The sequence below is a fragment of the Meriones unguiculatus genome, chromosome 9, assembly GCF_030254825.1.
Source record: "Meriones unguiculatus strain TT.TT164.6M chromosome 9, Bangor_MerUng_6.1, whole genome shotgun sequence".
Lineage (NCBI taxonomy): Eukaryota > Metazoa > Chordata > Mammalia > Rodentia > Muridae > Meriones > Meriones unguiculatus.
In genome coordinates this window covers 67259310-67285745 of record NC_083357.1, presented here as the reverse complement: position 1 = coordinate 67285745, position 26436 = coordinate 67259310, and the positions used below count along the sequence as shown (strand labels likewise).

Sequence of the window (26436 nt, the reverse complement as noted above, 5' to 3'; positions counted from 1 at the left end):
TATGACTGTGAGCCCAGCACTTGACAGGTAAGTGAACCAGAAATTCAAGGTTATCCTTAGCTGCCTATCAAGTATGAGGCTAGCTTGGGATACTCGAGACCTTGTCTCAAACACAAAACAAAGTAAGAGGTGTGTGCGCCAATCAGGTGGGATGGTACCTATTTGTATTCAAGCACTCTAGAGCAGTGGTCCTCAACCTTCCTAACGCTGCAATCCTTTAATACAGTTCATGTGTGGTAACCCCCAACCATAAAATTATTTTTATTACAGTTACAATTATAACTGTAATTTTGCTACTGCTATGAGCCATAATACAAATATCTGATACCCAAGTTATCTGATATTTGACCCCTGCGAAAGGGTTGTTTGACCCTTAAAAGGGTCTTGACCCACAGGTTAAGAACCACTGCTCTAGAGGGAGGCTAACACAAGCTGATCAAGAGTTCAAGGCTAGCCTGGGTAGTGAGACCCCCTTGAAGAATAAGGAGAAGGAGAAGGAGAAGGAGAAGGAGAAGGAGAAGGAGAAGGAGAAGGAGAAGGAGAAGGAGAAGGAGAAGGAGAAGGAGAAGGAGAAGGAGAAGGAGAAGGAGGAGAAAGAGAAGAAAAGCCATCATTCCCAGCTTCAGCCAGCAGGGGAACCTCGGCTCTGAGTTAAAGTTCCCCTTTTCCAGACTGGGACACTTCTGCCTTTTGACACCCACTAGCCTCTGCTGGTCCAGTTGCTCGTGCTGTCTTGTGTGTGCCAGCTTGAGGAAGAAGAGCAAGGAGGGGTAGGGAGGATGGCTGGGGCAGCTGGACAGCCATCCCCACTCGTCCCTGGCACGGCTCTGCCCAGCACACAAAGGGCAGAGTGAATCTCGTCCTGGGCTGCACAGCTGAGGGGCTGGGAGCAGGGAAAGGATAGTGGCCGCTGTGAGCTGTCACAGAGGGCAACCCAGAGACAAGGGGGAGGAGTCTGGATCCTAGGCTCAGCTAGTGAGAGGGACCCTGCAGACGAAGTGAATGACAATGACGACTGGCCCTTCATGTCCATGACGTCACTGAAGTGTCAGGACAGCTTTGTGAGCAGGGTAAGCCGGGTGGTGGTAGTCCCGTTTTTAGAGATGAACACAGTAAAGTCTAGAAAAGCAGGACTTCCTGCAGGCTCCAGAGCTTCAAGGGGTAACACAGATTGCATGTACCAAAGGAAGGCCTTAGAGACTTGTGGGAGGAGACTCCTCATGTTTGGTCACAAACATGAGTTGTGGTTGCAAATGATCACACATGGGCACAAAGAAAACATACTCAATGTATTCCTTTCCTTCCACTTGGTGAAAACCCTCTTCCCACCTTTCATAATGGATTTCAGTTAACATTCTGTATGACAAACGGCAGGTAAGCTATTGGAGGCGGGTGGTTAGTGAGAGCATTTCAGAGTCTGGGGCTAAGATGGAGATGTCATATAGCAGGTGCCATTGAGACTTGGCCTTTTAAGGTGAGTGCCAGTCCCAGTGAGAGCAATTAAAGAAGGCTGTACCCCAGGACTGGTCTGGGAGCGAGGTTGAGATATGTGTATGCCCAGCTGAAGAGACAGCATCCCTCCTTCCCGACTGACTCCCTCTCTTCCCCTCTTCCTTCTTCTCTAGGGAACCCAAGACCCCTACCAGGTGTTGAGAAACATTTGAAATTCACCAAAGGAAGCTTGACAACAGCTTTCCCCAGGCCCCAAACAGACAAAAACAAGTCGATGCTGTTGTTTTAAGTCATGATGCCGTGAGAACCCAGCCCAAGGGCAACCTGCAGGAGAATCCGAGGACCTGAGAGAGAACAGAGGTGTTCTCCCCACACTCAGTGATGCTAGCAAGCCCCAGACGTGGCTCCTGTTCAGAATGAAGTATCATAACTGGACACTGCGGCCCCCCGAAATGCCCACAGGGACCCCGAGATGCCTGTAGTTCTTCTTGGCTCTCCTACTGGCCGGCTGCCCACCTGGCCTAGGCCCAGTGTGTGTGAGTCAGCCATCAATCTCAAGGTTTCCAGGACAACCCAGGGTAGGAGTGGGAGCCTGGGGGATGGGCAGAGGGGCAGTGTAGACAGTGTAAGCAGGCTGTCTTTTGCATCTGTCACCTGCACACAACCAAGGGGAGAGGACAGTCGCTTCCCCCCTCCTTTACTTCCTCCAGCGCCCCCCCCCCCAACTTCTTCCATTCATCCTAAGACACTTTGCTGAGCCGTGGGAGGCTTAGGCAAATATTTAAGGGAGCCTTTAGGAGGGCTGAGGAGGACAGTGGGAGCAAACATTTCCTTCCTTCTCCCCTCCACTAAGTACCTCAGGAGCTCTCATCTCAGATGCACAGCCCTGAGACGGAGGCCCTCCAGCTGGAGAGGGGATCCTTGGGGGACAGGGAAGGCTGCCAGGGCTGGAGAAAAGGGGCCCAGCTCATGATCAAAGGCAAGGGGCTAGGGAGCCCGAGGCATAGACCAAAAAGCAGGGTGACATTTCAAAGTCCAAGCTCAGCTGGTTGGCTGTATCTCTAACTTTGGCATTCACAGATTCGACAGTAGATGGAGCTGAGCATGGTGGCACACACATGTAACCTTGCACTCAGGCGGCTAAGTCAGGAGAATTGCCACCAGTTTTAGGCCAACCTGGGGTGGTGGCGGGGGGGATAAGGTTGTCTTGAAATAAAAAACAAGGCTCCGAGAAATTGCTCGGAGGTCAGCAGCATTTGTTGCTCTTTGCAGAGGACCAGAGTTCAATTCCCCAGTGCGGCAGTTCAACTTCACCTCTAGTGGATCTGACTCATTCCAGGGCCTCCCTGGGCCCTGCCTTCGTGTGGTGCACAGATACACATGCAGGCAAAGCATAAATCTCAAACACAATTCTTTTTGAAGAGTTTAAAACTTTTTTCTTTAAAAAAAATTTTTTTTTTATATCATATGTATGTTTTCAAGGCTGACCATCCGGCCCTGGAATACCAATCGGTATGCTCTTCCCCTGGAGAAGGTCCTCGTTCTCATACCCACCTCTCTCCGAGTACCTCAGTTGCCTGCAGCTCTTCGTGTAGGATTTAAGCCTTGTGGGCTTTTCCCCATCCAGTTTGGGGCATTTGTTGCTCTTCATCCTTGCTCACCTCCCATTTGGGTGGTCATGTGGGTGAGACTTCAAGGGTGAAGCTTCTGATAGTACTAGGAGACACGGTCTCACAGCGAATTCCTGATGCCGATTCTCTTGTCCCTACAGTCTTTCTGTCTCCTCTTATTTTCCCTTGTGAGTCTAGCCTTTGACGGCTGAGCCATCTCTCCAGCCTTTCCTGTTCCCTGAGCTTTAGGTGTGAAGTGTTTTGTTTGTGTATCCATCGAGACTGGGCTCCACGGCGCTGAATTTTGTGGTTTTCTATAATGGTTTCTGTTGCAGAGAGAGGTTTCCTTGATGAGAGGCGGCGACGACACTTATCTGTGGGTGTAAGAACAAATGTTTATAGATTGCTACTGGGGGTTATGCTGGTTTAGTGAATTAGCGGTTGTAGATTCTCCCCCAGTAACCATGACTTCCCTAGCACTGAGTCTTTAGCTAGGTTTCCAATACCAGGTACAGATTCCCTCCCATTGAGGGAGTCAAGTCAAGTTAAAGAGTTGTTGGTTCCTCACAGGCAATCGTTGAAGGGTATGTGAGAGGATGCATAGGTATGTGACGTCTCTAGGCTGTTTTGCACACGAGACTTGCACGCTTGTGGATTTGGCATGTCCATGAGGAGTCCTGGAAACAATCTGGAAGACAATAAGGGGCATCTGTGTAGGAGAACAGAGTGTCAGGTCACTGCAGGGAAGTGCTGGGACCTGGCTTACTCTTAGTAAAGGTTCAGAGGTGCAAAGATTTTTGGAGACCCGCTGGTCAACAACTAAAAGGGAACTGGAGGGGCTGGAGAGATAGCTCGGCGATTAAGAGCACTGGCTACTCTTCCAGAGGACCCAGGTTTGATATCCCGCACCCAAATGGAAGCTCACACCTGTCTGGAACTCCAGTTTCAGTGGCTCCAACTTCCTTTTCTGACCTCCAAGGGCACCAGGCATTCAGAAGGTGCAGGGACAGACATGCAGGCAAAATACTCATACACATAAAAATAAATAAATAAATAGAATAAATAGATCTTTTAAAAGGGAATTGGGGGCATGTATCCAACCCCAAGTTGAAAGGGCGCAGGCAATCCTAAGTCAGTGGTAGATGTGACATATTACCCCAAGGCACAGAAGAGAATTTGGGAAAAGAGAGAAGGCGAGGAGCAGGCTGAAAGAGGAGGTCGTGAAAGTGGGTGGGATTTGGTCAAACTACATGGGCTCATTTAGAAGTTATGAAAAAGGAGGACAGAAGGGTAGAGGAGCAGAGGTGGCTGGGATCACACGCAGTCCTGTGCAAGGTCATGTTGGCTTAAGAAAGTATCAAGGGCTGGGGATGTGGCTCAGTGGTAGAGGACCTCCCAAGCGTGCTCATGACCCTAAGTTTGATCCTCAGCACTAGAAGGCCAAGAGTAAGGTATGGAATAAGCCATCAGAGTGTTCAACAGAAAGACAAGCCCATAGCAAAGAACGAAAAAGCACTCATCACCCATGGGTAAGAGTTTCCCATTAGTGGGGACAGAGTTTCCAGAATTGGGAAAACGACTGGGGCAAATCTGAGGTTAGGGACAATACGTGGGGGGGGGGGGGAGGTAAAGAGGGATCTGAGCCTGTCTAGGAAGCCACGCGAACAGACTCCCAGGTCCTGCCCCAGGCCCTGTCCTTCCACTAGACACCTCTCTACCCCCTATCAGTAAGCACCAGTTTCTCAGTCCCTGAATGGAGACTGTCTCGTGGAAAGGGATGGCCAGATTCTTGGCGGCTGCTGGAACAGTTTGGCCTGTCAGAAGAGAAGCCACAGGGCTGCAGGGGCAGGTGCCAGCAGGAGAGGCAGACATGCCAGAAAGACACCCACGGTGAGAGGAGCAGGTGGCCTGAGGGTGAGTTTGCTCATCTCATCCAGGTTTGCTCTTGTTGGGGCCAAGAGGATTCATGTGCCTAGGCCAAGGGCCCTTGGGGGCTCTTGCAGCTGGCTTATCAGGGCCGAGCCTCTAAGAAGCCAGGAACAAACAAGCTTCAAAGCCAAGGACTTGGCTGGCAGACAGGAGACCTAGTCCTTCACCTCTGTCCTTTCTCTCTCGCTGGTGATATATATAAGACACTGGTCACACCAGAGAGATGAGGAGAGGAGAGAGAGTCTACAAAATGGACGTGGGTAGCAAGGAGGTCTTGATGGAGAGTCCACCGGTGAGTGTGGTTGTATGTGTGTGTGTGTGTGTGTGTGTGTGTGTTTGTATACATACGTACGTATGTATGTATATAAGTGTACTAAATTTGCCTGCTCCATCCTCTATAGGCTTTTTTTCTTCTTTGAGACTCAGATGCTCAACTAGCTTAGAATTGGCTGTTACAATGAAGACATCATGATCATTAAGAGTCCCTTACAGAGGCAGGCACGGCAGCCGTGAATTCCTGTAGAAAGGGTTTGAGAGCCACCGTAAGAGTCCATAGAAAGGCCTGTGAAGAATACTGATAGAGCCACCAAGTATTGGGAGGCCATAGGAAGCCTCACAGAGAAAGCGACATGTGGGGCTGGGATGTAGATTGGTGGGTAGAGGGCCTTGCAAGCACAGGGACCTGGGTTCAGTCCCCCATAGCACACAAACCAGGTATGGGCGTGCACACAGTTTGGAAGTCATTCGGTAATGCTTAGATATATAAGGACAGCTCAGCAGGTAGGAGTGCTTGCCACCAAATGTGATGGCCTGAGTTTAATCCCTGGAACTCACATGATGGAAGGAGAGAGATTGTTTCTGGCTTATGCCGGCGTGTGTGCGCATACACGCACACACGCACAAACACACGCTAAATAAGTAAATGTAAAAAATAAGAAGATGATCCATAAACTGGACTGGGAAGGAAGGGAAAGGGACTCTCTGTAAAAGCATGAAGATGGTGCTGCCTGGATCCTTTGAGGGTACGAAAACTTTGGCTATGTCTGGGGTGCTCAGAAACGGAAACAGGGAAACGGAAAATGAGATTGGTGACCGGCTCTCTTGGATTGTTCCAAGCCTACAATTTGCTTCTAACTTTCCAAGTGTCTATGGTTTTGTTAAGAGTCCAGCCACCTTCCTCAAAGCCTTCTTTGAACTCTCCAGTCCTTTGTTGCACATTCATAGCCTCAACAGGCATTAGAGGGTGGGGTGGCCAGCTTGTACAGGGAGAGGACAGGACATCCGCTCACCTGCCTGCTTGTTTCTCTGCTTTCCCCGCTTTCTCAGGATTACTCAGCAGGTCCCAGGAGCCAGTTCCGCATCCCCTGCTGCCCTGTGCATCTCAAACGCCTGCTCATCGTGGTTGTGGTGGTGGTCCTCGTTGTGGTGGTGATTGTAGGGGCCCTGCTCATGGGCCTTCACATGAGTCAGAAACATACCGAGATGGTGAGCAGGCAAATAGTAACCAGAGGGCATGTCAGACAGAGGGCTGGCTGGGATGGGCAGATGAGCAGCTGTTCGAGAGAAGGGAGTGGACCAGCTACAGCATACGTTGGGTGGCACAAACAGAGATGGGTAGCAGTCCAGCGTAGATGTTTCCTTCCCAGGCCCTGGCCTAGGGTGTGATAACCAGCAGTCACTCCAACACCTGTCATGTTTAACCTTCCCCAGATCCCAGGAAAGAAGGAAAGAGGGCTCTGGGCAGATAGATGCTCTGGGCTCTGGGTACCAAAATGCTGAGAGAAGAAAGAGGAATTCCAGGCAGCACCCTGACACCTTTTCCCTAGGTCCTTGAGATGAGCATTGGAGCACCGGAAACGCAGAAACGTCTAGCCCTGAGTGAGCACATGGACACCATTGCTACCTTTTCCATTGGCTCCAGTGGCATTGTTGTGTACGACTTCCAGAGGGTGAGCGTGCTTGAGGGACCAGCACAACTTTACTGGAACTTTCCTTTACTGTACCCCTCCTTTCCGGAGGTCTTTCTCCATTCTGTGCCTGGCTGCTTCTCCTCAGGGCTTTGAATCACAGACTGGAATGTCACTCCCACGGCTAATCTAAAGAAAGATGTCTGAGGGTCAGGGTTGGGAAGTGAGTAAGGCAAGGGACCTTCCCGAATGACCTCCTGTGTCATCCTAGCTCCTGACTGCCTATAAGCCAGCTCCGGGAACCTGCTGCTATATCATGAAGATGTCTCCAGAGAACATCCCTAGCCTTGAGGCTTTCACTAGAAAATCTCAGAACTTCCAGGTGGGTGTGTGAGCGGAAGGAGTAAGCTGTCTCCCTCCAAGGGCTGGGGAATATTTGAAATGATGGCTAGGGCCACCTATGTAGTGTTGATTCTCCTGGGCCCAATGTGTTCTCCTTTCTATGCTCATCTGTGTTGCTCCTTCCCACCAGCTCTCAGCTGGCCTTGGCTGAGCCCAGACAACACCCATGGGCTTCTGATTCCAGCCCAGTCCCTCCATACTGAGCCTCAAGAATTTGCCTGGCCAGCTAGCTTAGGGTCCCGCAGTAAGGACTGCGGGTGAGATTGAATGTAGTGTTCTTTCCAGGCCAAGCCCTCAGCACCCACCTCCAGGCTGGGCCAGGAGGAAGGGCATGATGCTGGTTCTTCCGGGAGGGATGTGGCCTTCCTAGGCCTTGCTGTGAGCACCTTGTGTGGAGAGCTGCCGCTGTACTACATCTAGGATGCCTCAGGTGAGCAACAGCATCTTTCAGGGTGCCTGAGCCACACCAGGAGGTCTTGGGCTGCCTCCTTTGCCAGGGGACCTATTAGGGATCTCTTGAAGTCAGTGGCCTGGGGAGCTCTGAGGGTGAAAGGCTCACAGACACAGTGCAAGCACGTCGGGAATCAAGCAGGCGACTCCTCAGTCACCCTCCCTCACATGCTAAGCTCTGCGTCACAGGACGCCAGCGCGTCGCATCGGGACAGGAAAGACCAGCAGCAATCGCCCCCTCCCTCACCTGATAAGCATCGGTTCTTTGCTTCACAGGGTCGGTGGCAAACGCAGAGGGAAAGGAAAGACCCGCGGCCAAGGGTCTTTGACAGACAAGCAGGAAGCTGCTCCTGCCCATACCCGACAGGAGAGGGTAGAAGTCCGTAGAGGAGAGGTGTCCCCTACGGGCCAGGGGGCTCTTGCCACAAAAGAATAAAGCAGCCTGATTGAAAAACAAAGAGTGGCACTTCTTTCCTTCCACATTTTCCCCAGTCCCGCTCCTAGCAGGAGCCGTCCTGGGAGGGAGAAGGTTTGGCGGAGTTGGGGCGCTTTGCCACATCCTTTCTAGGAGTGATGGGGATTTGTCCTTACCCTAGGTGATGGAGAAGCCGGCAAAAGGCGGGGATGGGGGTTGGGGGGGACAGGACCTGGGCTCCATACACGGGTGTTAGGCGCCCTCCAGCGGTGTGCCCGCAGGGAAGGACAGAGACAGAGACAGCAGAGAGACAGCCAGACAGAGAGACAGCGAGAAGAGAGAGAAGAGAGAGAGGAGGTCTGAGACAGACAGACTTCGGAGTATCAGACTGAGTCGAGAACGATCCTTGGTCCAGGGATTGAAAGACAGGAACCAACCTGACAGCGTGTCCCGTGCCCGGAGGCGCTCTGCTCCGAGCAGGACAGCAGCCACTAGGGGGCCCCTGGCGGAGCGGTGCCTCCGGGCATCCCGGGCCCGCGCCCCCTCCCCGGCCCCGGCCCCAGGCAGCGGATCCCCCTCCGGGGCGGGCGGCGCTGCTCTCGCCCTCCCCGCCCGGCTGGCGCGCTTCCCGGCCCGGCCGAGCACGGTCCCGGCCCCGAGGGGGGCTGAGCTGGGCGAAAACCCGCCCTCCAGCGAGCTCATTTCCCTAAAAGGGGGGGTGGGGAGTGGGAGGGCGGCGAGAAAAGAAAAGAAGCGACCGAGCCGAGGGCTGGGGGGACGCCGGAGCCCAGGGCCGGAGCAAGCCGGGCCGAGCGGGGAGGGGGGCGGGAGACAGGAAACGGGACGGGAAGAGGTGGCCGCGGGGGGAGAGCGCCTCCCCTCCTTCTCCAGCGATCCGTTCCCCGTCGCCCCGCTCCCGCGTCCGGGCGCGACCGCCACAGCCACCCGCCAGCATGCCCGGCGTGGCCCGCCCGCCGCTGCCGCCGCTGTCGCTGCCGCTGCTGCTGCTGCTGCTGCTGCTGCTCCCGCGCGCCGGCCGGCCGCTGGACTTGGCCGACTACACCTACGACCTGGGCGAGGAAGACGCCCCGGAGCTCCTTAACTACAAAGACCCCTGCAAGGCGGGTGAGCGAACCCCCGGCTCCCCCGGGGGCGCACGGAAGCCGGGCTTGGACAGGCTGGGATCGAGGCTGCGGGCCGGCCAGGGGTTGGGGTTTGGGTTGGGAGAGGACAGTCCAGTGTGGGAAGCTGGGAGCTGCTTGGTTGGCAATGCAGTGGGGGAACAAAAGACCGAGGGAGAAAGGGAGGGGGAAGTTTGGGGGACTTTTAGGACTGAAGTTTTGCTGCTGTTTGTGGAAACTGCTGCGGCTGCCGCTTGCCTTCGCAGAGGATTCCTGGGGAAAGCTCCCTGGGTCCCAACGAATCTCGCTGGCAGGGAGGCTTTTTTCTCCACCAGGAAACTTTACTGGCCAAACTGTGTGTGTGTGTGTGTGTGTGTGTGTGTGTGTGTGTGGTGTGTCCCTTCTCTCCTATACCTCCTGCTTTGTGAAATAGTGGTGTTTGCCTGCTTGTCTGTTTGCCATTGGGCTGCACATCTGTCTGGTTTGATGCCCAGAAGGCCTGCAGCTCCGAAGGAATAGATTTCCCGGCTGCCGAGCCCAGTGGAAGGAGAACGTTTTCCAGGGTGTTCCATGGAATACTCCTTTGTGGGCAATCCTATGAGTCTGGCCAGCTGCAGCAGCTCTTGGGGCACTCAAGAGACAGCTGTCAACGTCAGAGAAATTGGCCCAGGAGAGGGCTTACCTGTGCCCTTGTGTGCCAGGAGAGCTCCGCCAGAGCCAAGTTGGAATGGCAAATGAGCCACACAAAAAGAACTCGGATATTGAACATCGGCCCTCTCACCCCACGGACACCTGAGGTTAATTAGTCAAGGTCAGGGCAGAGAGAGGGAGAGAGAGAGAGACAGAGACAGAGAAAGAGAGAGAGATCTTTGCTCATGGGGACCCTCCTGCTTTGATCCCCTTGGAGTGACCAGATGACCAGGCACTCAGGCCATTGGCCTGATTGATGTCCCTGAAAAGGCTTCCTGGAACACATTGGGGACAAGATGTCACAACTTTTCCTCAACTTCCTGCTTCTGACTTCAGCCTGTCTGTGAAGAACTAGAGCCAGGGAATGGGACCCAAGGAAGTGGACACAGAATTTTGGGACAGGCAGCTATAGTCCTGACCACAGGGGGGGGGCTTGATTGAGGGAGTCTCCTTGCTCCATCCATCCTTGGGTGGGATAGGGACCATTTTAGTGTGATCAGGACAAGCTAAACTCTTCAGTCTTTCCTCTTCCATGCCTGATAGGCTGTGGGCAAATCAGGACATTAGAAGTTTCATTGTGTGTGGTAGGAGGGCAGGAGGAAGAATGAGCAGGGCATGGATTCATTAACCACCAGGAAAGCTAAGCATGGTGTCTGAACTCCAGTTTCCTCATTAGTAAAACGGGACCAACAATATATCACTTCACAGAGGTGGTGGTAAGAGCTAAATCTGAGAATATATTAAATCCCTTATCATTAGCATGCAGTTAGCACTAAATAAATGTCTGCCCCCCCCTCGTGCTCTATGCCTCTGGCTATTAATTCATTTCTTTTCTGAGAGGGTATGGACTTGGATTTTAGGAAAAGCTAACATCTCCCTGACCCTGTTCTGTGTCTCTTATCCCTTTAGTGATGTATATTTCCTGATACGTCTCAGGGCTGGGTTTGATGATGTGGGAGGTGCAGAGACTTTCCAGACAGAGCTCTGTCCTTAAAGAGATCACATCCTAAGCAAGAAGGACCCAAGAGTACATGACTTTACACAGCATAAGCCAGGAAGAATAGGGGTCCCTCATCACCTCTTCATTCCTGGTGATAGGGAGGGCAAAGCAGAGTGATCAAAGGGGGTCTGGGAAGGTTTGCCGAGTTGGAGGCTTTGTAGAGGAGGTGGGACAGGAGTACAGCCTCAAAGAACGAGTAGGGAGCTATGCTATGCGCTTGTCGAAAATGGGGAAATGGGAGTGATTTTTGGGAACAGCAAGAGGCTCAGGGCTCCATCCCCAGTCTCAGATTTCATCCTAGGGTGGGGCTGGCTGACTTGGAGCTTCAAACAAGAGCTCTGGAGAAAGTCTTCTACCAGGGTGAAGTGAGGCTGGTGGGGAGCCTGGCCAGGCCTGAGGTGGCGAAGAGGGCCTGGAGCCTGTCAAGGCCAAGCTTCAGTGTCAGATCAGGCCTTCTCCTTGGGTGTGACTGATGCTTAGGCCCTGTGTCCCACCCCTGAGGAAACTGCACTAGTGTGTATACGCCTCTGCTGAGCCTAATCGGCTGTCCCCCCACCCCAAGCTCCAGGCCCACCAACTCTCTTCTTCGTGTTGCTCCTTCCAGCCTGATCTGCTTCTTGGGCCCTCCATCGCCTTGACCACCAGATGCTGGGGTGCCTGTGGCAGGTGCCTGTGTCTACTTCCTTTGGAAGTGGCTGGTGCGCTCACACCCCTTCTTCCTCCTCCTCCACAACCTCTTCTTCATCTTCCTTCTTCTCCTCTAACAGGGGACCAGCAACGAAAGCCCTTTGACTTCCCCAGCTTAAACGAGAGCTCTCAATTTATTCTAAACATAGCAGGCCTCATCATTCAAAATTATCTCTTTGGTTAGTGTTGGAGCTAGATTTATTTATTTGCTTTTGTAGATGGGGGTCTCACAAAGTTGGCCTTGAACTCATCATCGTCTGCCCTCAGCCTCCCACATGCTAAGATTACAGGGGTGAGCTACCACGTCCACTGAAGGCTACTGGTAAAGTAAGGACGGAAATTAAGACCCTTGATGTCCTGGGGAAGGTCTTGAACTTTTGGACCAGAAGCCAGCCTGGACTTTTATTTTAGGTGTGCTTAGGGCTGATTCTACCAAGCCTGCTCTCAGGTTATTTACTGGAAGCCCTGGTTTCTTACGTTGAACGCCGAGCCAGGGAAGAGGAACTCAGAGATTCCGAGCATAGCATCTTGACACTGACACACAGGGTTCTCACTTCAACCTCAGCTGGCAGCCAGTGTGTCTGCAAAAGGAGACATGGATAATATAGGTCCTTCTCACCACCCTCACCCCTGGGACGCTCTGGCTCAGGTGTAGAGTCCAGAGGAAGCCCATGATCTTATCTCTCACCAGACCACATTCCCTCTTCCAGACACCCTGAGTGAGTCACTCCTCTCACACAAGACCCTGTTTCCTGCCTTAGTCACCCTCACTTTTAGATGCCCCAAGGGTAGAGGAAAACACACCTCCACGGGCCCTCGTGGAGGGGAACCAGTTAGATGCCTCAGGAAGAAGGGACCCTTCTTTTGGTTTGAGACAGGGTCTCACTGTGTCTCCATGGCCGGCCCGGAACTTGCTTTGCAGACCACGTTGACCTGGAACTCACAGCCGTCTACCTACCTGCCTCTGCTCCTGAGTGCTGGGATCAAAGCCTGTGCCACCGCAGCTGGCAGGAAGAAGGGATTCTTATGAAGGCCATTCTAAGTGATTTGGGAAAACATTAGTGTGGGGCTGGGGCTGGTGCCGGTGGGAGTGGTGGGGTGGAGCAGGCTATCTCCTCAGGAGGTATATGGGGGCTCCATTTGTCTCTCTTCCTACACATGCGCACATCTCTGTACATTCCTAGGAGCCCTTCTCCTTTGAGGAGTGTGGACTGTGAAATGCAGTGTACTGCTTATGTCTTCTTTTTCTTTCTTTTTTTTTTAAACAGTTTTTATGTCCAGATTTAAGTTGTTTTTTTTTTTTTAAAAGATTATTTATTTTTAGGTATATTAATGTTTTGCTTGTATGTATGTCTATGTGAAGGTACCAGATTTTCTGGAACTGAAATTATAGACAGTTGTGAGCTGCCGTGCAGGTGCTTGGAATTGAACTAGGGTCCTCTGAAAGAGCAGCCAGTGCTCTTAACCTTTGAGCCATCTCTCCAGCCCTGTTTCCTTTTTTGTCTTTTTTTGTTTTGTTTTGTTTTGTTTTTGTTTTTTGAGACAGGGTTTCTCTGTGTAGCCTTGGCTGCCCTGGACTCGCTTTGTAGACCAGACTGGCTTCCCACTCACAGAGATCCACCTGCCTCTGCCTTGTTTTCTTTTTCTTATATGTAAGAACACACTGGAACCTGCACAGGGAATCGGTTGTATGTATTTGTATATGCGCCTCTACTTCATAGTAGGTCTGTTCACCTATGTGTGTCTAGATTGTGTGAGCACAAGCACAAATGCCCACCGATAACTGGACACGGGAATAAATTCGTTTGCGTACTCTGGGGCCATAAGTACTTCCTCCCCTGGCTTCACGGCTGCATTTATTGAGGGAAAGACATGCCTGTCCTCCACAGGTCGGCTGCATCACACGCCAGTCAGGCTCCACTCAGGAGGTGAGACCTGGCCATGCCAAGAGGAGGGGACTTTGGAATTCAGAAGCTGACCTGGGTACAAAGATTGCTTTCTAGGCCCACATGCACATTGATGTGTCTCTGTGATCTTTCCCCTCCAGCACTGGGCCTGGCTGCAGAGCACCTCAAGTGCTTCCTGGCTGCTTGACAGCCAGAGAGCAAAACAAAAACTTCTGATACTCTGTTGAAAACAGTTGCTACTTTGACCCCGACCTCCATCCGGGGGCTTCCTCTGGGCGGGGAAAGCATCCTGAACTCACTCTTGTGTCTAGACTGTCCAGCTTCCTCAGGTTAGGATCCCACATGGACCAGCTGTCAGCCCAGCTCCTGGCGGTAGGCTCGCCTCCCACCCCACCCTGCCCCCATTCTGTTCCCATGCATTCTTCAGCCATGACATCTCCACCACAGGGGCATCCAGCTGAGCTCTGGAGCTGGCCCTGTTCTTTCTACTTGCCCTGCCCTGGTCCCACACTGCCCTGACTCCCAGGCCAACGTGGTTCTGTAATCTCTTGTCTATGGATTTGCTCAGATGAAGGGTGAGTGCGAGGGACCTGGTAGACCTAGGGAAGGTTTGGAGCTGACTTTGAGTCTCCAGGATGGTATGGTGAGCACTGTGCTCTAGGCTTTGTATGCTCATCCTTGTTTCTTGCAGGAATCTTACGAGATGCAGTCTAGCGTGTGCTTTCTTTTAGATAGGAGAAAACTGAGGTTTCAGAGTTTACGTGTCATCTACTGAGAGCCAAACCTGGATTCAAAGACCCAGTCTTTGCTGGTAGTCCAGCCCCATGGGCACAACTGCCTTCTGTAGAGTGTAAAATTGGTCTAGACGGAACATCTGCAGACTTTCCTAAGAATCACAGTGGAATAACTACCTAGCATTTACATTATATTAAGTATTATAAGCCATCTAGAGAGGATTTGAAGTTTACAGGAGAGGTAAGGATATTTGGTAGAATGCTTGCTTTGGTAACAGGCATAAAGCTCTGAATTCAAGCTGGTATGATGTGGCTCATGTCTGTAGTCCTTGCATTTTGGAAGTAGAGGCAGGAGGATCAGAACTTCAAGATCACCTTAGGCTACATAGGGAGTTTGAAGTTAGAGTGGGCCGCAAAAGTCCCTGTCTCAAAAAAAAAGGAAAAAAAAAAAAAGAATGAGAGAGGACATAGGAGGGTATGGTAGGTTCTATGCAAACACAGTGCCATTTTATGTGTGTACTTGAGCATCTCAAGATTTTGCTATCAGTAGGGGTCCTGGAATCAACACTGTAGGGAGACTGAGGGACAGCTGTGCCTGGCGATGCCCATGGGTGTAGAACCCTGGAGGTGCCATGTATGTGCAAAAAGCACAAAGTGTCCAGTCTTGTGAGAGGTTCCTGTGATGGAGTCTCTCCTGTCTCACTCCCTTTTGCGTGCAACTGAGAGGCTTCTGTCACCGTAACATCAGTTACTAAACCTGGATGGCAGAGGGTGTCATCTCGAGAGAAGCTTTCCAAGCACCAGAGCAGACTCTTGACCGGTTACCTTGGACATGCCGTCTTCTTTAGCCCCAGGGTCCTGGTCTCTGAAGTCAAGGAAGGGGGCTGGCGTCTAGCTTCGAGGTTAGCCCTCCAAATGTTTGTAATGGGACACTCCTAGGGGTGTCATATGGCTTACGGGGCATGTTGTGAGTGGGCCGGGATTAAATGGACTCATTAATGAGCGAACGCTTTGTGAACTGGAAAGCGCTGGGTAAATTTCAACAGACATTTACATAAGGTGTCATTACTGCTGCTATTACTGGCTTAATGAGTTCAGGGCTTGCCACTGGCTTGTGTGTGTTGGAGCCTGTATTTGTGTTTTTTCAGAACTCTGTGACTGTGTGTGTATTTTTTTTGTGTGTGTGTGTCTGAGTGTGTGTCTATTTTTGTATATACCTATTTACAATATGGGTTCCTAAGAGGTAATGAACTTGAGTAAATCCTCTGGACTAGGAATGGTTAAGCCTGAGTATGAATCAGTCCTTCCAGAAGCTTAGTATAGTCTAACTTGGGTCAGTTTCCTTCTAGGCCTCAGTTTTCTAGATTGTTAAATAAAAGGTTGGCTTAACGACTGCTAAGGTCACTCTCTCATATTTGTGTCTAAGTGAGCATGTGTCACTGGGCATGTATTTGCAGACCAGAAGAAAACTGGCACGATATTTTATTCATTCATTCATTCATTCATTCATTCATTCAGTTTGTTCTTTCTAACCCCAATCCAGTGCTGGGTGCTGCTTGCGTGTAGAGGGGTGTAGTCTCTGACCTCAACGGCTCTGCACAGGCAGCATGGGTTTGGATGTCACCATATGCCCACAGGGACATCAGCCGCCTGCGTCTGACTAAGTGTGTGTGTGTGATAAAGCGAATGTATGTGTATCCGCCCAGTGGGGCCAACCGGGGCGGAGGACCCCGCGTGTAAGGCCTCGAGGTTAAAACAATTCGTGTAATGCTGACTCTGCGGGGATGAGAAGCAGATGTCACCGCGGCTGCAGGGAAGCCTCCGCGCTTCCACCTCCAGCTTGGCCTCCCGCCTCCCCTAGCCCAGCCCAGCCCAGCGTGAAGCTCACATCTGGGCTCCTTCCAGGACGGGCAGTGCTGCGTGCGCCTCGGCTTCTTCTCACCCTGGACTTCTCAGAAAAGAGACAGGCTGCTCAGCCCACAAGCTTCTCTCCCCAGATCCAGAAATGGGGGTGGGGGGAGTGGGGGCATTGTCCCACCCCTGGGCCTTTCCTTTCCAGAGGGAGGGCCCAGAAACTCAGGGTTTGTTCGACAACTCTTACACCTTTCCCTGTTAGCTGGGAGCCTCCTGGTGTTAGTCTGGGCCCCCCAGATTTGCTTACCCGTGCCAAGCCTTGTTGGACCAGGAGAGCACGTTAGATATCTTACAATGTTCCGCATCCTCCCCCATTTGCTTGAAATGGCATTTGCTGTGCGGCAACACATACTCAGCACAGGCTCCCAAACAGACTGCTTTTCAGGCAACTTTCTGACACTGTAACAAAACACCTGAGAGAATTGGGGAAAAGGTTTATTTGGGCTCACAGTTCCTGAGTTTCCAGTTCAAGACGGTGGAGAACGTGGTACTGGAGCCTCTTCCAGGCAGCAGATTGTGGTGGGAACATTTGGCAGGAGGCAAAGTTAGGATAAGGAAAGGGCCAGGTCTCTCTCCCTCTCTCTCTTTCTGACATAGGTACCTACAAGCCTCCGCTTCCCAAGGGTGCACAGAACCTCCCAGTAGCGCCACCTTGGGGATGAAGCTCCATGTGGTCTTAGACTCTAGAGCACCTGTGCTTCAAAGTGTCTCACTGTCAGCGCTTGTCTCTGGGGATTTCTCTGAGTCAGTGTTTGTGTGAACTTTGTATTGTAAGGGCTAGCTCCATAGGGCTAGGAACCTCTTCTGCCTTGCTGCTCTCTGACTTAATGACTGGCCCGTAGTAGGCACCAGTTAGTATTTGCTGAAGATGTTGGGAAGGATGACACAGTTGTCTTCATGTAACTATTTGACAGTTTTATTTACTCTCCCTGTCTGTCTCTGTCTCTCTGTCTCCGTCTGTCTCTCTCCGTGTAGATCAGAGGACAGCTTGCAGGAGCTGGTTCTCTCCTTCCTCAGGTCATCAGGTTTGGAGAAAAGCACTTTTACTCGCTGAGCCATTTCACTATCTAAGAGACAGGGGTAGGTCTTGGTACGTTACTCAGGCTAGCCTCCAAAACCCGGACCTGTGCTCCTTCTGTCTCAGCTGCCTGAATAGCTGTGGCTGTAAGCATGTGTTACCACCCTCCACACTTGCTGGCACTTGAAGTAAGCAGCAAGTATAACTCTAAAGAGGCTAAATGCTGACCTGTCGCTCTCCTTCTCTATCTTTCTCAGGTGGCATTTGAAGTTTAGCATGGCTGTAGGGGTCAGGGCTGTGTACCCACTGTCTCAGGGCTATAAGGACAATGAGTGCAGCCCAGGGTAGGAGGATTAACTCAGCCTCTGAATGCTTCTTTTTTTTTTTTTTTTCAGCTGCCTTCCTTGGGGACATTGCCCTAGATGAGGAGGACTTGAAGGCTTTCCGGGTACAGCAAGCTGCAGTTCTCAGACAGCAAACAGCCCGAAGGTCATCCATCAACGCCTCAGGTACGATGGGACAGGCTGGTTGTCTGTGTCCCAGAAACATCTTTCAGATTTGGAAACCAGGCGCCTCCATCTACATTTCCAGCTAGGCCCTCCCAGGACAGAGGCCATAAACTTGAACCCAACACAGGGGCTTGTCTTCCTCAGGGATATCTTTATCCTTTCCCCAGAAGAGAAATAATGTTGACACCCATGGGAGCCAGCAAGCAGTATTTTTCAAGCATACATCTTACAAAGTACTTTCAAAAGTATTATCCTACTTGACTGTCTTCAGCCTTCCCCAAGAGTGTCTTAGTTAGGCTTTCTATTGCTGTGATAAAACACTATGAGGAAGGGGTTTACTTCTGCTTACAACTCTCAGGTCAGACTCCATCCCTGAGGGAACGTAGGGCAGGAACTCAAGGCAGGAACCTGGAGGCAGGAACAGAAGCAGAGGCCATGGAGGAGTGCTGCTTACTGTCTTGCTCCTCCTGACTCTCTCAGTTTGCTTCCTTATATACCCCAAGACTGCTTACCCAGGGGTGGCACTATCCACAGTAAATGGGCCCTCCCACATCAGTCATTAATCAAGACAATACCTGACAGACTTGCCTACAGGCCAATCTCATTGAGAGATTTTTCTCAGCTAAGAATTCCTCTTCCCAGATGACCCTAGCTTGTGTCTAGTTAACAGAAATCCCAACCAGGACAGGGGGTAACTCTCAGGACCACTCCCATCTTCCAGAAACTGAGGCTAATCTTCATAAAGATAAAGTGATTTGCCCAGTATCATACACACGGTGTATAGGAGGCAAGGCTGGATGGAACTAGACTCCAGACCTGTGTCTTTCACTCCATGATGCTGTACCCAATATCACAGTCCCTCCTGGGTTTCCTGGTCCCAGCGTGCAAGTTTCTATGCATTCTCTGGAGCCTCCCCAGGAGCGTCTTCAACTCCCCCCTCAACTGTTTCCAAGAGTCAACTGTTCACCTTTATTTCCAGTGTTCTCTTGTTCTGTGTGTACAGTTAGTATCTTTCCATGCCATGCAAAAAGTATTTATTTACAGGTCCCAAAGCTGGGCACAAAGCTCTTTGTTTCTTGGTTTCCCAAGCACCTCCCAACCTGTGTGGCGTTCGTAAGGGGGAGAAAGAATGGCTGGTTTGGCTTTTCCCAGCTTTCTTACTGCTGTCTATCACCAGGATGGCGCTGGATCCTGGTTCAGAAAGCCCTCACGGAGCTCTCCCATTCCTCAAGTGAGGGATTTCTATCGAGGGTCAGTTCCGGGTACAGTTGGATGTGCCAGGCCATCTTCCTTGTGAGCAATTTAGGGATTTGAAGCCAACTATCCAAGAGGGCAGTTGGCATCAAAGGTTATTCTGGTGTCTTATTGACAAGAGAAGCTTACAGGACCTCAGTGAAAACTATTAAGAATAGCGCAGGGGAAAGTCTTACCAGGGCGCTGCTGCCACCATGTGAGTCAGGGTAAAACTTTGGCCTTAGTCTCCTTTTCATTCAGATACTGTGGCATTTGCCGTAGAGCTGCTGTGTCAAGTGGGAATGAGGGCCCAGGAGCCCTGAGAAAGTGCATAGCTCTGTGTTCTTCTCTGGTATCGAGGCTTCTTCGACAAAAAGGGACACCTTCCAAATCTCAGATCCCGCAGTCCCCACAGTTCCTGGGAAGGGAGTGCCTTTTCATCTTAGCTGGCAGTCCTAGTCCATTCCTGCGATCCATGGCAGCTTCGGATTCCTTAGAGTGTAGCCTCCCAGCTGTTATAGAACCATATAGTTATTTTACGTAGTCACCATGAAGAATGAATTAGCAATGACTGAGTCACTGCTCTTGGAGAAAAGTGTGAGCAGCCTTTGGTCACATTTTTGCAAACCGCCCATATCCTATGTGCGTTTCACTTAAAGACACCTTATTTAATGTAAATTTGGTTCCTTAATACTGAACTCATGGCTAGCAAGCAGCATTGACTTCAGCCAGAATAAATAGATTGAATGCGGGCATTTCTTGGTAAGATCTATCCCACCTTTTGTTTTGTTTTGATTTGGTTTTGTATGTGCATGTGTGTGATAATGGAGACTGAACCTGGGCCTCGAGTGTGCCAGGTGAGCATTTTACCACCAAGGTACACACCCAGCTCCATTTTTACCTTTTTGCTTCTAGGTAGGGTCTCCCTAAGTCGTCCAGGCTGGCTTTAAGCTCACGGTAGACCTCGAGCTGGCCTCGAAGTCATAATCCTCCTGCCTCAGCTTCCCCAGGAGCTGGATGACAGGCTCGCATCACCAGGCTGGGCTCACAGCCCAGCTTCCTTGCTTTGGGAACACAAGACAGCACAGGAACGCTTTGCCTAGGAGCCATTTTAAGCAGCAAATTAAAAAAAAAAATGCTAAAAAAGTGGCACTAGGTTCACCTAAAAATTGTTACTTGTTTATGGTGTGAGAGGTGAAACAGGCGGACGGAAATACCTTGTTCGACCTTGGCTGGGAATGTGCACACAATGGACCACTCAACATTGTTTTCTTTCTTTTTTTTTTTTATTTTACTGCCTATGCATGCTTATGGGTGACCTGACAGTATTGATTTGAGAGTTGTAAATAAATGTTTAGCAAAGTAGGCGAATTTGCAAATCTGGAATCTACAAATAAAGGGTTCCATTCTTCTGCGTCTCCTCCTCTTCCTGGCCGCTCACTTGCTACCGCCAGACTCTTTCCTCTTCTGGTTCCAGGGAACTCATCTGCCCTGGATGGTCAGAGCACTAGCGGGCAGCCACGGAGGGAAACCAGGGGCAGATGGAGAGGCAGGCCCCGGAGCAGGCGGGCGGCGACGTCCAGACCAGAGCGAGTGTGGCCCGATGGGGTCATCCCCTTTGTTATCGGAGGGAATTTCACTGGTGAGCATGCTGCTGGGAGTGAGCAAGCCTGCACCTGGCCTTGGCCTGGTTACCTTTGGCCTGTCCACACCCTCCTAGCCCAGGCAGCCTGCCTGCAGATTGGCTGCCACACTGGATCAGGGGTGAAAGTGTCCCCAACCCCCACTCACTTGACACTGTGACGCCCTGGCTTTTTATCCTTCCACAGGCAGCCAGAGGGCAGTCTTCCGGCAGGCCATGAGGCACTGGGAGAAGCATACCTGTGTCACCTTCTTGGAGCGCACGGATGAGGACAGCTATATTGTATTCACCTATCGACCCTGCGGGTGAGCAGGGACCCCTGGGCGCTATACCCTTGGGGGTGATCCCCAGGCAGGTTCTGCCCTAGGCACTCTTGCTGCTCTCAGCTGGGCCTGCCCATCCCCTCTCCCTGCTATGGGCATCTTCCATTGATATGGCTCAGACCCCGGCATAAAGCCTGCGCATTGGGTGCTCAGGGCCATCTCCACCCCCTCCAAACCCCTGCACAACCCCCCCAGCAGCCTGGCCCGGCCCCTGAGTGGATGCACTCCCCCAGCTCGGGACCACCCCCCTGAGCTGGCCCCGCCCTCCAGGTGCTGCTCCTACGTGGGTCGCCGAGGTGGGGGCCCCCAGGCCATCTCCATCGGCAAGAACTGTGACAAGTTTGGCATCGTGGTCCATGAGCTGGGCCATGTCATTGGCTTCTGGCACGAGCACACGCGGCCCGACCGGGACCGCCATGTCTCGATTGTACGCGAGAACATACAGCCAGGTACACACACCCCAGGGGCTGCATCCATCCTAGGGTTTGTGAAGCTGCTTGGGGGTCTGACACAGGTTCTGGACCATAGGGGTCAGGTTGAGTAGCCAGAAGCCAGCTCTTCTGGGAAGAAGGCTGGGCTGCAGCCAGTTTGTCCTTGGAGATCCCCACAGGCTTATTATTTCTTTACCTGTCCTCCGTCTCCTGTTCTTTGCTAGCTCTGTTCTCCTCCATCATTTCTCTACTTCTCTCTATCCTGCCTCCTCCCACCCACCCCCATTTGTGGTCTCCTTCAGCAAGTTCTGCCTGGAAGAACTTGTCTTTTCTGCTGGGAAGGACTCCTCTATAAATGTCTCTGTCCCCTTTCCCCTCTAGTTCTCTTACACCTTCAGATAAGGCAGCCCCTCGCAGGTTCAGGGAGGACATAGGCCACTCCCCCGACCCCACCCCACTCTTCTCACGGTCTTTGCAGGGCAGGAGTATAACTTCTTGAAGATGGAGGTTCAGGAAGTGGAGTCCTTGGGAGAGACCTATGACTTTGACAGTATCATGCACTATGCCCGCAACACATTCTCCAGGTGAGACATGGTCCGGGCCTTGCCCAGGGAAGCCCAAGCCTGCCTTCTGGCATCCTCTGCTCTCTGTCCTGCCCTGCCCCAGCAGGCACCAAAGACAAGGGTAGTAGTCTTGTGGGTGTCTGGAGCCCCTATAAAAAGGGCTAATGGCTGTGCCTGCTTCAGTAGTCTCTCCCGTCAGTGCAGAGCAGTTTCTTTTTCTACTGGTAGCCAGATGGGGTCACCTCTTTCTAGTTGTCTGCCTCCTGCCCCCAACTTTTTGTTTTGCAATACTCGAAACCCAGGGCCTTGTGACACGGGCAGCTGTGCCCCTGGCTTATATGCCCAGTCCTGTTAAATTTTTTTAAAGTTGTTTTTATTTTGTGTGCGTTGGTGTTTTACCTGCATGCGTGTCTGTCAGATTATCTGGAACTGGAGTTACAGACCGTTGTGAGCTGCCATGTGAGTGCTGGGAATCAAACCCGGGTCCTTTGGAAGAGCAGGCAATACTCTTAACCACTAAGCCATCTTTCCAGCCCCTAATTTTTGTTTTTGAAAGAGAGTCTCACTAAGTAACCCAGACTGGCCTTGAATTCACTATGTTACCCAGGCAGGATTTGAGCTTAAAATTCTTTTTCTTCCTCTCTTAAATTTATTTGTGTGCATATGTGGAACACACACCACACTGTACCTTGTGATAGTAAGATGGCAACTTGGAGGAGTTATTTTTCTCCTCCCACGATGCAGGTCATGGGAATCAAACTCTTTTCATCAGGCTTGGTGGCAAGTATCTTGGCCCACTAATCTGCAGAATTTGAACTATTGATTAGAGCGGTCCCACTAATCTGCAGAATTTGAACTATTGATTCTCTTGCTTCAGGCCCTCAAGTAGCAGAGATTACAGAGCAGGACTGGCTTTGTCGGTTGGTTTGTTTGTTTGTTTGTTTCCGAGACAGGGTTTCTCTGTGTAGCCTTGGCTGTCCTGCACTCTCTATGTAGACCAGGCTGGCCTTGAACTCACAGAGAGCTGCCTGCCTCTGCCTCCCAGAGTGCTGGGATTAAAGGCATGCACCACCACAACAGGCTGGTTTTGTCAGTTTTGTGACTGGCTCATTTGCACAAAGCTTGGCTTTTGCCCTGCAATTGTCCCCAGTTCACAAGATAGCTCCTTAACCAGGGCCTGATGTCAGAGGATCCTCCAGCAAGACTGGGAGGAATGCCCCCACTTTTCCTCACACTTCTTCCCAGGCAGGCCTTTCTGCACCCATGTCCCTATGTGGGTGGTGGCCCTCCCCCTTCTTCTCTAAGCTAAGGACCTGGGAATGGAGACCAGGGAAGGGAGTGAACTCATTCAGCCTTCCACCCCCACAGACGGTCCTTCTACTTCCCATCATACTCACACCCCCTGCTGGGCTCTTCCCAGCGGGATGTGAGTCAGGGACCCTGGGCAGGAGAATGGCTGTCTCCTTTTTGTTCTGCTCCTCCCTCAGGGAAAGGCAGAGATCAGCAGGAAGGAATTGGGAAAGAGGGGCACTGTGCCCCAGGAGCTGGCTGGCTACTGTGGGAGCTATGGTTGCCCTTTGGCCTTGCTCCAATCACTGCCATGTTAGAGTAATGGGTTGACCCCGGGAAGTCAAGAGAGAAGTTTGTTGGGACTCAATCAGCATTTGAGGTCTGGAGAGGTGGGAGCTAGGTGGCGTCACAGAGAGGACAAATGGGAGGTGAAGCCAGTTTGAGCATAAGGGATTGGGTCCCTGATTTCTCAAAGCATTTCTGGGGCTCCCCCACCCCAGCTCCTGTGGTATAGCTGCCACGGAACAGGGTGGCTGCTGGTCAGTGGGCAGCTTAATGACAGGGTGAGACGTCTCCACCCTTTGCTGACCCCGCTGAGGAATGTCTGGGCCCTGGCAGAGTCATGGCTCGTGGGTGTGGATGGACACACCATCCTTCTTCACCCATCTTCCAGCAGACTCATGCCCTCAGTTTCCTCATGTCCTCCTCAGGGGCATCTTCCTGGACACCATTGTTCCCAAGTATGAGGTGAATGGGGTGAAGCCTTCCATTGGCCAAAGGACCCGACTCAGCAAGGGGGACATCGCTCAGGCCCGGAAGCTCTACAAATGCCCAGGTTGGAACAAGGAAGGGACAGACCAAGAGGGATGGAGGGTGGGGTCCAAGGAAGACAGAGGCCAGGGCCCAGGACCCCCTATAAAGTCACAGCTGTAAGTCTCAGAGAAGAAGGGAAGAAAGGACAATAAGGGACAGTATTCTGATTATGGACCAACCTGGGGCTAGGCTGGTAAGTGGTAGGGGGACTAGAATGAGGGGGAATAGGGACAGAAAGGGGGTGCAACTAGCCTCTCTCCTGGACAGTGAGGAGTAGGCGAGGCCCACCAAAAGAGTTTGACCTAAACTCTGGAATCCATGTTGCCTTGACAACAGGGCATCTGGTTACCCTGGCAGCGCTAGCCTAGAGAAGTAGGATGGTTTATGTTTATATGTAAGGAGGAGGGCTACATCTTAAAGGGACAGAACACCTCTCTTCAGCCACTCTTGTCTCCCCTAAGGGTTCCAAGGCTCAGAGGTGAGCCAGAGGTGGGGGGTAGGGGAGGGGGTGTCTGGCACCTGCAGTCAGCAGCCTAGCTCCTTTTTTTTTTTTTTTTTTTTTTTTTGCCTTGACAGCTTGTGGTGAGACCCTCCAAGACAGCACCGGTAACTTCTCCTCCCCTGAGTACCCCAATGGCTACTCGGCCCACATGCACTGTGTATGGCGCATCTCTGTCACACCCGGGGAGAAGGTAACTGTGATAGCTCACCTGTCTGAGGCTCCCTTCCTCTACTGGGATCCCAGCAATGGGATAGCATCGCCCTCCGTGAGCCCCAGCCCAGGGACTTCTGATACAAGGGTGACCTGCCTGGTCTTTGGCATAAATGGATGAAGTATGTAATGGGGAGGGTTTTCACCAGTTCTAGCCTTGCTTTGCCGGCCCTCCTTCCCTACGAGCAGCTAATCTGAAGATAGTGTTGCTATATACGGTTGCTGTGTAGTTTCATTGTGATTGCCTAGCTCTTCCAGGCTGCTTTTTAAAGTGCTTGTCACGTGGCTCCTTCTTTAATTTTTATGGCCACCCTGTGTCTTCATGTTACAGAGGAGGAAACAGGGTTACAAGAAGATTGATTAGGTAACTTTCCCAGGTCATGCAGTTAACAAGGACTGGGGTAGGATGGGAGCCCTTCCTAAGGCTGGGTTCAATCCCAGCCTTTTCTGGGATGCCCTGGGTGAGCCACTCAGCCCCAGCCTTTGGCTCTGTCCTCTGTATCATCAGAGCTTGAGTCAGGGATTCCCAAAGGGCCCTTCTCAGTTCTCACAAGCTGTGGTCCTGAGTACAGTTAAGAACAAGGCCGCCCGAAAGATGCTTCTTGTCATAGCTGGCCTTCCCACCCTTCTTCTTCCTTGCTGTTCTGAGACCCTGGGCTCCTTCCCTGCCTGCAGAATAGGCAGGTAAGCAGAGTAGACGCCAAATGCATGAGGGACCCTGGAGCTCGCCTAGTGCACTGTGTGGTTGATTAGCCTTGTTTGAATACATGAGGTAATGAGGGCTGGGGGACTCCTCTTCCTAGTCTGCTCTGTTCTCTCCCCAACTCTTAATGCTATAAAGTCTTTTAAGGGAAATAAGGAGCTTTCACTCCTTGAAAACCTTCAGGGCTTCTCAAGAGCAGTTCATCATTAACTCATCTCCTGTTTCCTAAGCAGGCTTCCCTATCAGGGAAGGACACTCTCGTCCATTCTTTTCAATTTTATTATGTGCATGTGAGGGAGGGGAGCTATGAGCCTGTGAGTGCAGGTGGCCAAGGAGACCAGAGGCATTAGATTCTCCTGGAGCTGAAGTTACAGGCAGTTGTGGGCTGTTTGATAAGGGTGCTGGGAATGAAACTCAGGCCCTCTGCAAGAGCAGAAACCTCTGCAAAAGCAGCCCCTGTTGTGACTTCTAAGACCCAGGCATGGGCTTGTCACATGGATCTGGATTTCTCAGCCAACATTGAACCTTCTGTGCCCTTCATATTTTTATTGTTCCCAAGAGTGAGCTGCTACATTCTTTTCCATAATTGGAATGTGGTGTTTAATGGGTGTTTAATTTAGTGTTGCATTGTTTTCATGGAGCCTCCCAACACCACTTGCAAAGAGGGTTTAGGATCAAGAGTTTTACTGTTCAGCAGGTGCTACAAGTCATTGCCCATTGGATAAGTATGTCATCTGTGACCCTGTCCTGAGCATTAATCAGAATATTGAGAAGGACCCAGGCCAAAGTGGGTCTAAGATCTCCCTCCAAACTGCCATCAGCCCTCTAAGTTACAGGCTTTTACCAGCTTTGATGACATCATCCCTAGCCACAGGCCACCAGCTGTTGATGGGGATTTCACTCCTCTGAAACCTCTGGCACCTTCCCCTAGCATAGGAACCTATCCCACAGTGATGAATGCAGAGCTGGAATGCATTACCA

At 51.5% G+C, this 26436-nt stretch overlaps 2 protein-coding genes and 1 long non-coding RNA gene across 5 annotated transcripts in view; 2 read left to right on the top strand and 1 right to left on the bottom strand.

Moving 5' to 3' along the window:
* Positions 1 to 2955: 2955 nt before the first annotated feature.
* LOC132656504 (uncharacterized) lies at positions 2956 to 6396 on the bottom strand. Its single transcript, XR_009594253.1, has 3 exons — positions 6281 to 6396; positions 3631 to 3750; positions 2956 to 3436 (listed from the first exon to the last, which is right to left on the bottom strand). It is a non-coding gene; the product is annotated as an uncharacterized LOC132656504 (long non-coding RNA).
* On the top strand, positions 5129 to 8208 carry Sftpc (surfactant protein C). The gene is made up of 6 exons (XM_021642373.2): positions 5129 to 5283; positions 6318 to 6476; positions 6818 to 6940; positions 7170 to 7280; positions 7586 to 7730; positions 8027 to 8208. The coding sequence occupies exons 1-5, from the start codon at positions 5215 to 5217 to the stop codon at positions 7718 to 7720; spliced, it is 597 nt and encodes a 198-aa protein (XP_021498048.2). The 5' UTR covers positions 5129 to 5214; the 3' UTR covers positions 7721 to 7730; positions 8027 to 8208.
* A 684-nt stretch (positions 8209 to 8892) lies between these two features.
* The window catches only part of Bmp1 (bone morphogenetic protein 1), a 44033-nt gene continuing 26489 nt past the window's right edge, over positions 8893 to 26436 (top strand). The window contains exons 1-8 of one of the 3 annotated variants that reach the window (XR_009594252.1): positions 8893 to 9290; positions 17632 to 17745; positions 20456 to 20620; positions 20808 to 20925; positions 21214 to 21392; positions 21853 to 21958; positions 23938 to 24062; positions 24617 to 24732. Coding sequence is in view for 2 of the 3 variants with exons in the window: in XM_021642425.2 (XP_021498100.1) it covers positions 9119 to 9290; positions 17632 to 17745; positions 20456 to 20620; positions 20808 to 20925; positions 21214 to 21392; positions 21853 to 21958; positions 23938 to 24062; positions 24617 to 24732 (1095 nt within the window). In the remaining variant the exon portion in view is untranslated. Of the gene's footprint in view, positions 9291 to 17631; positions 17746 to 20455; positions 20621 to 20807; positions 20926 to 21176; positions 21393 to 21852; positions 21959 to 23937; positions 24063 to 24616; positions 24733 to 26436 lie in introns of those variants that run through there. The other 2 variants (XM_021642425.2, XM_021642426.2) reach the window with 2 other exon arrangements.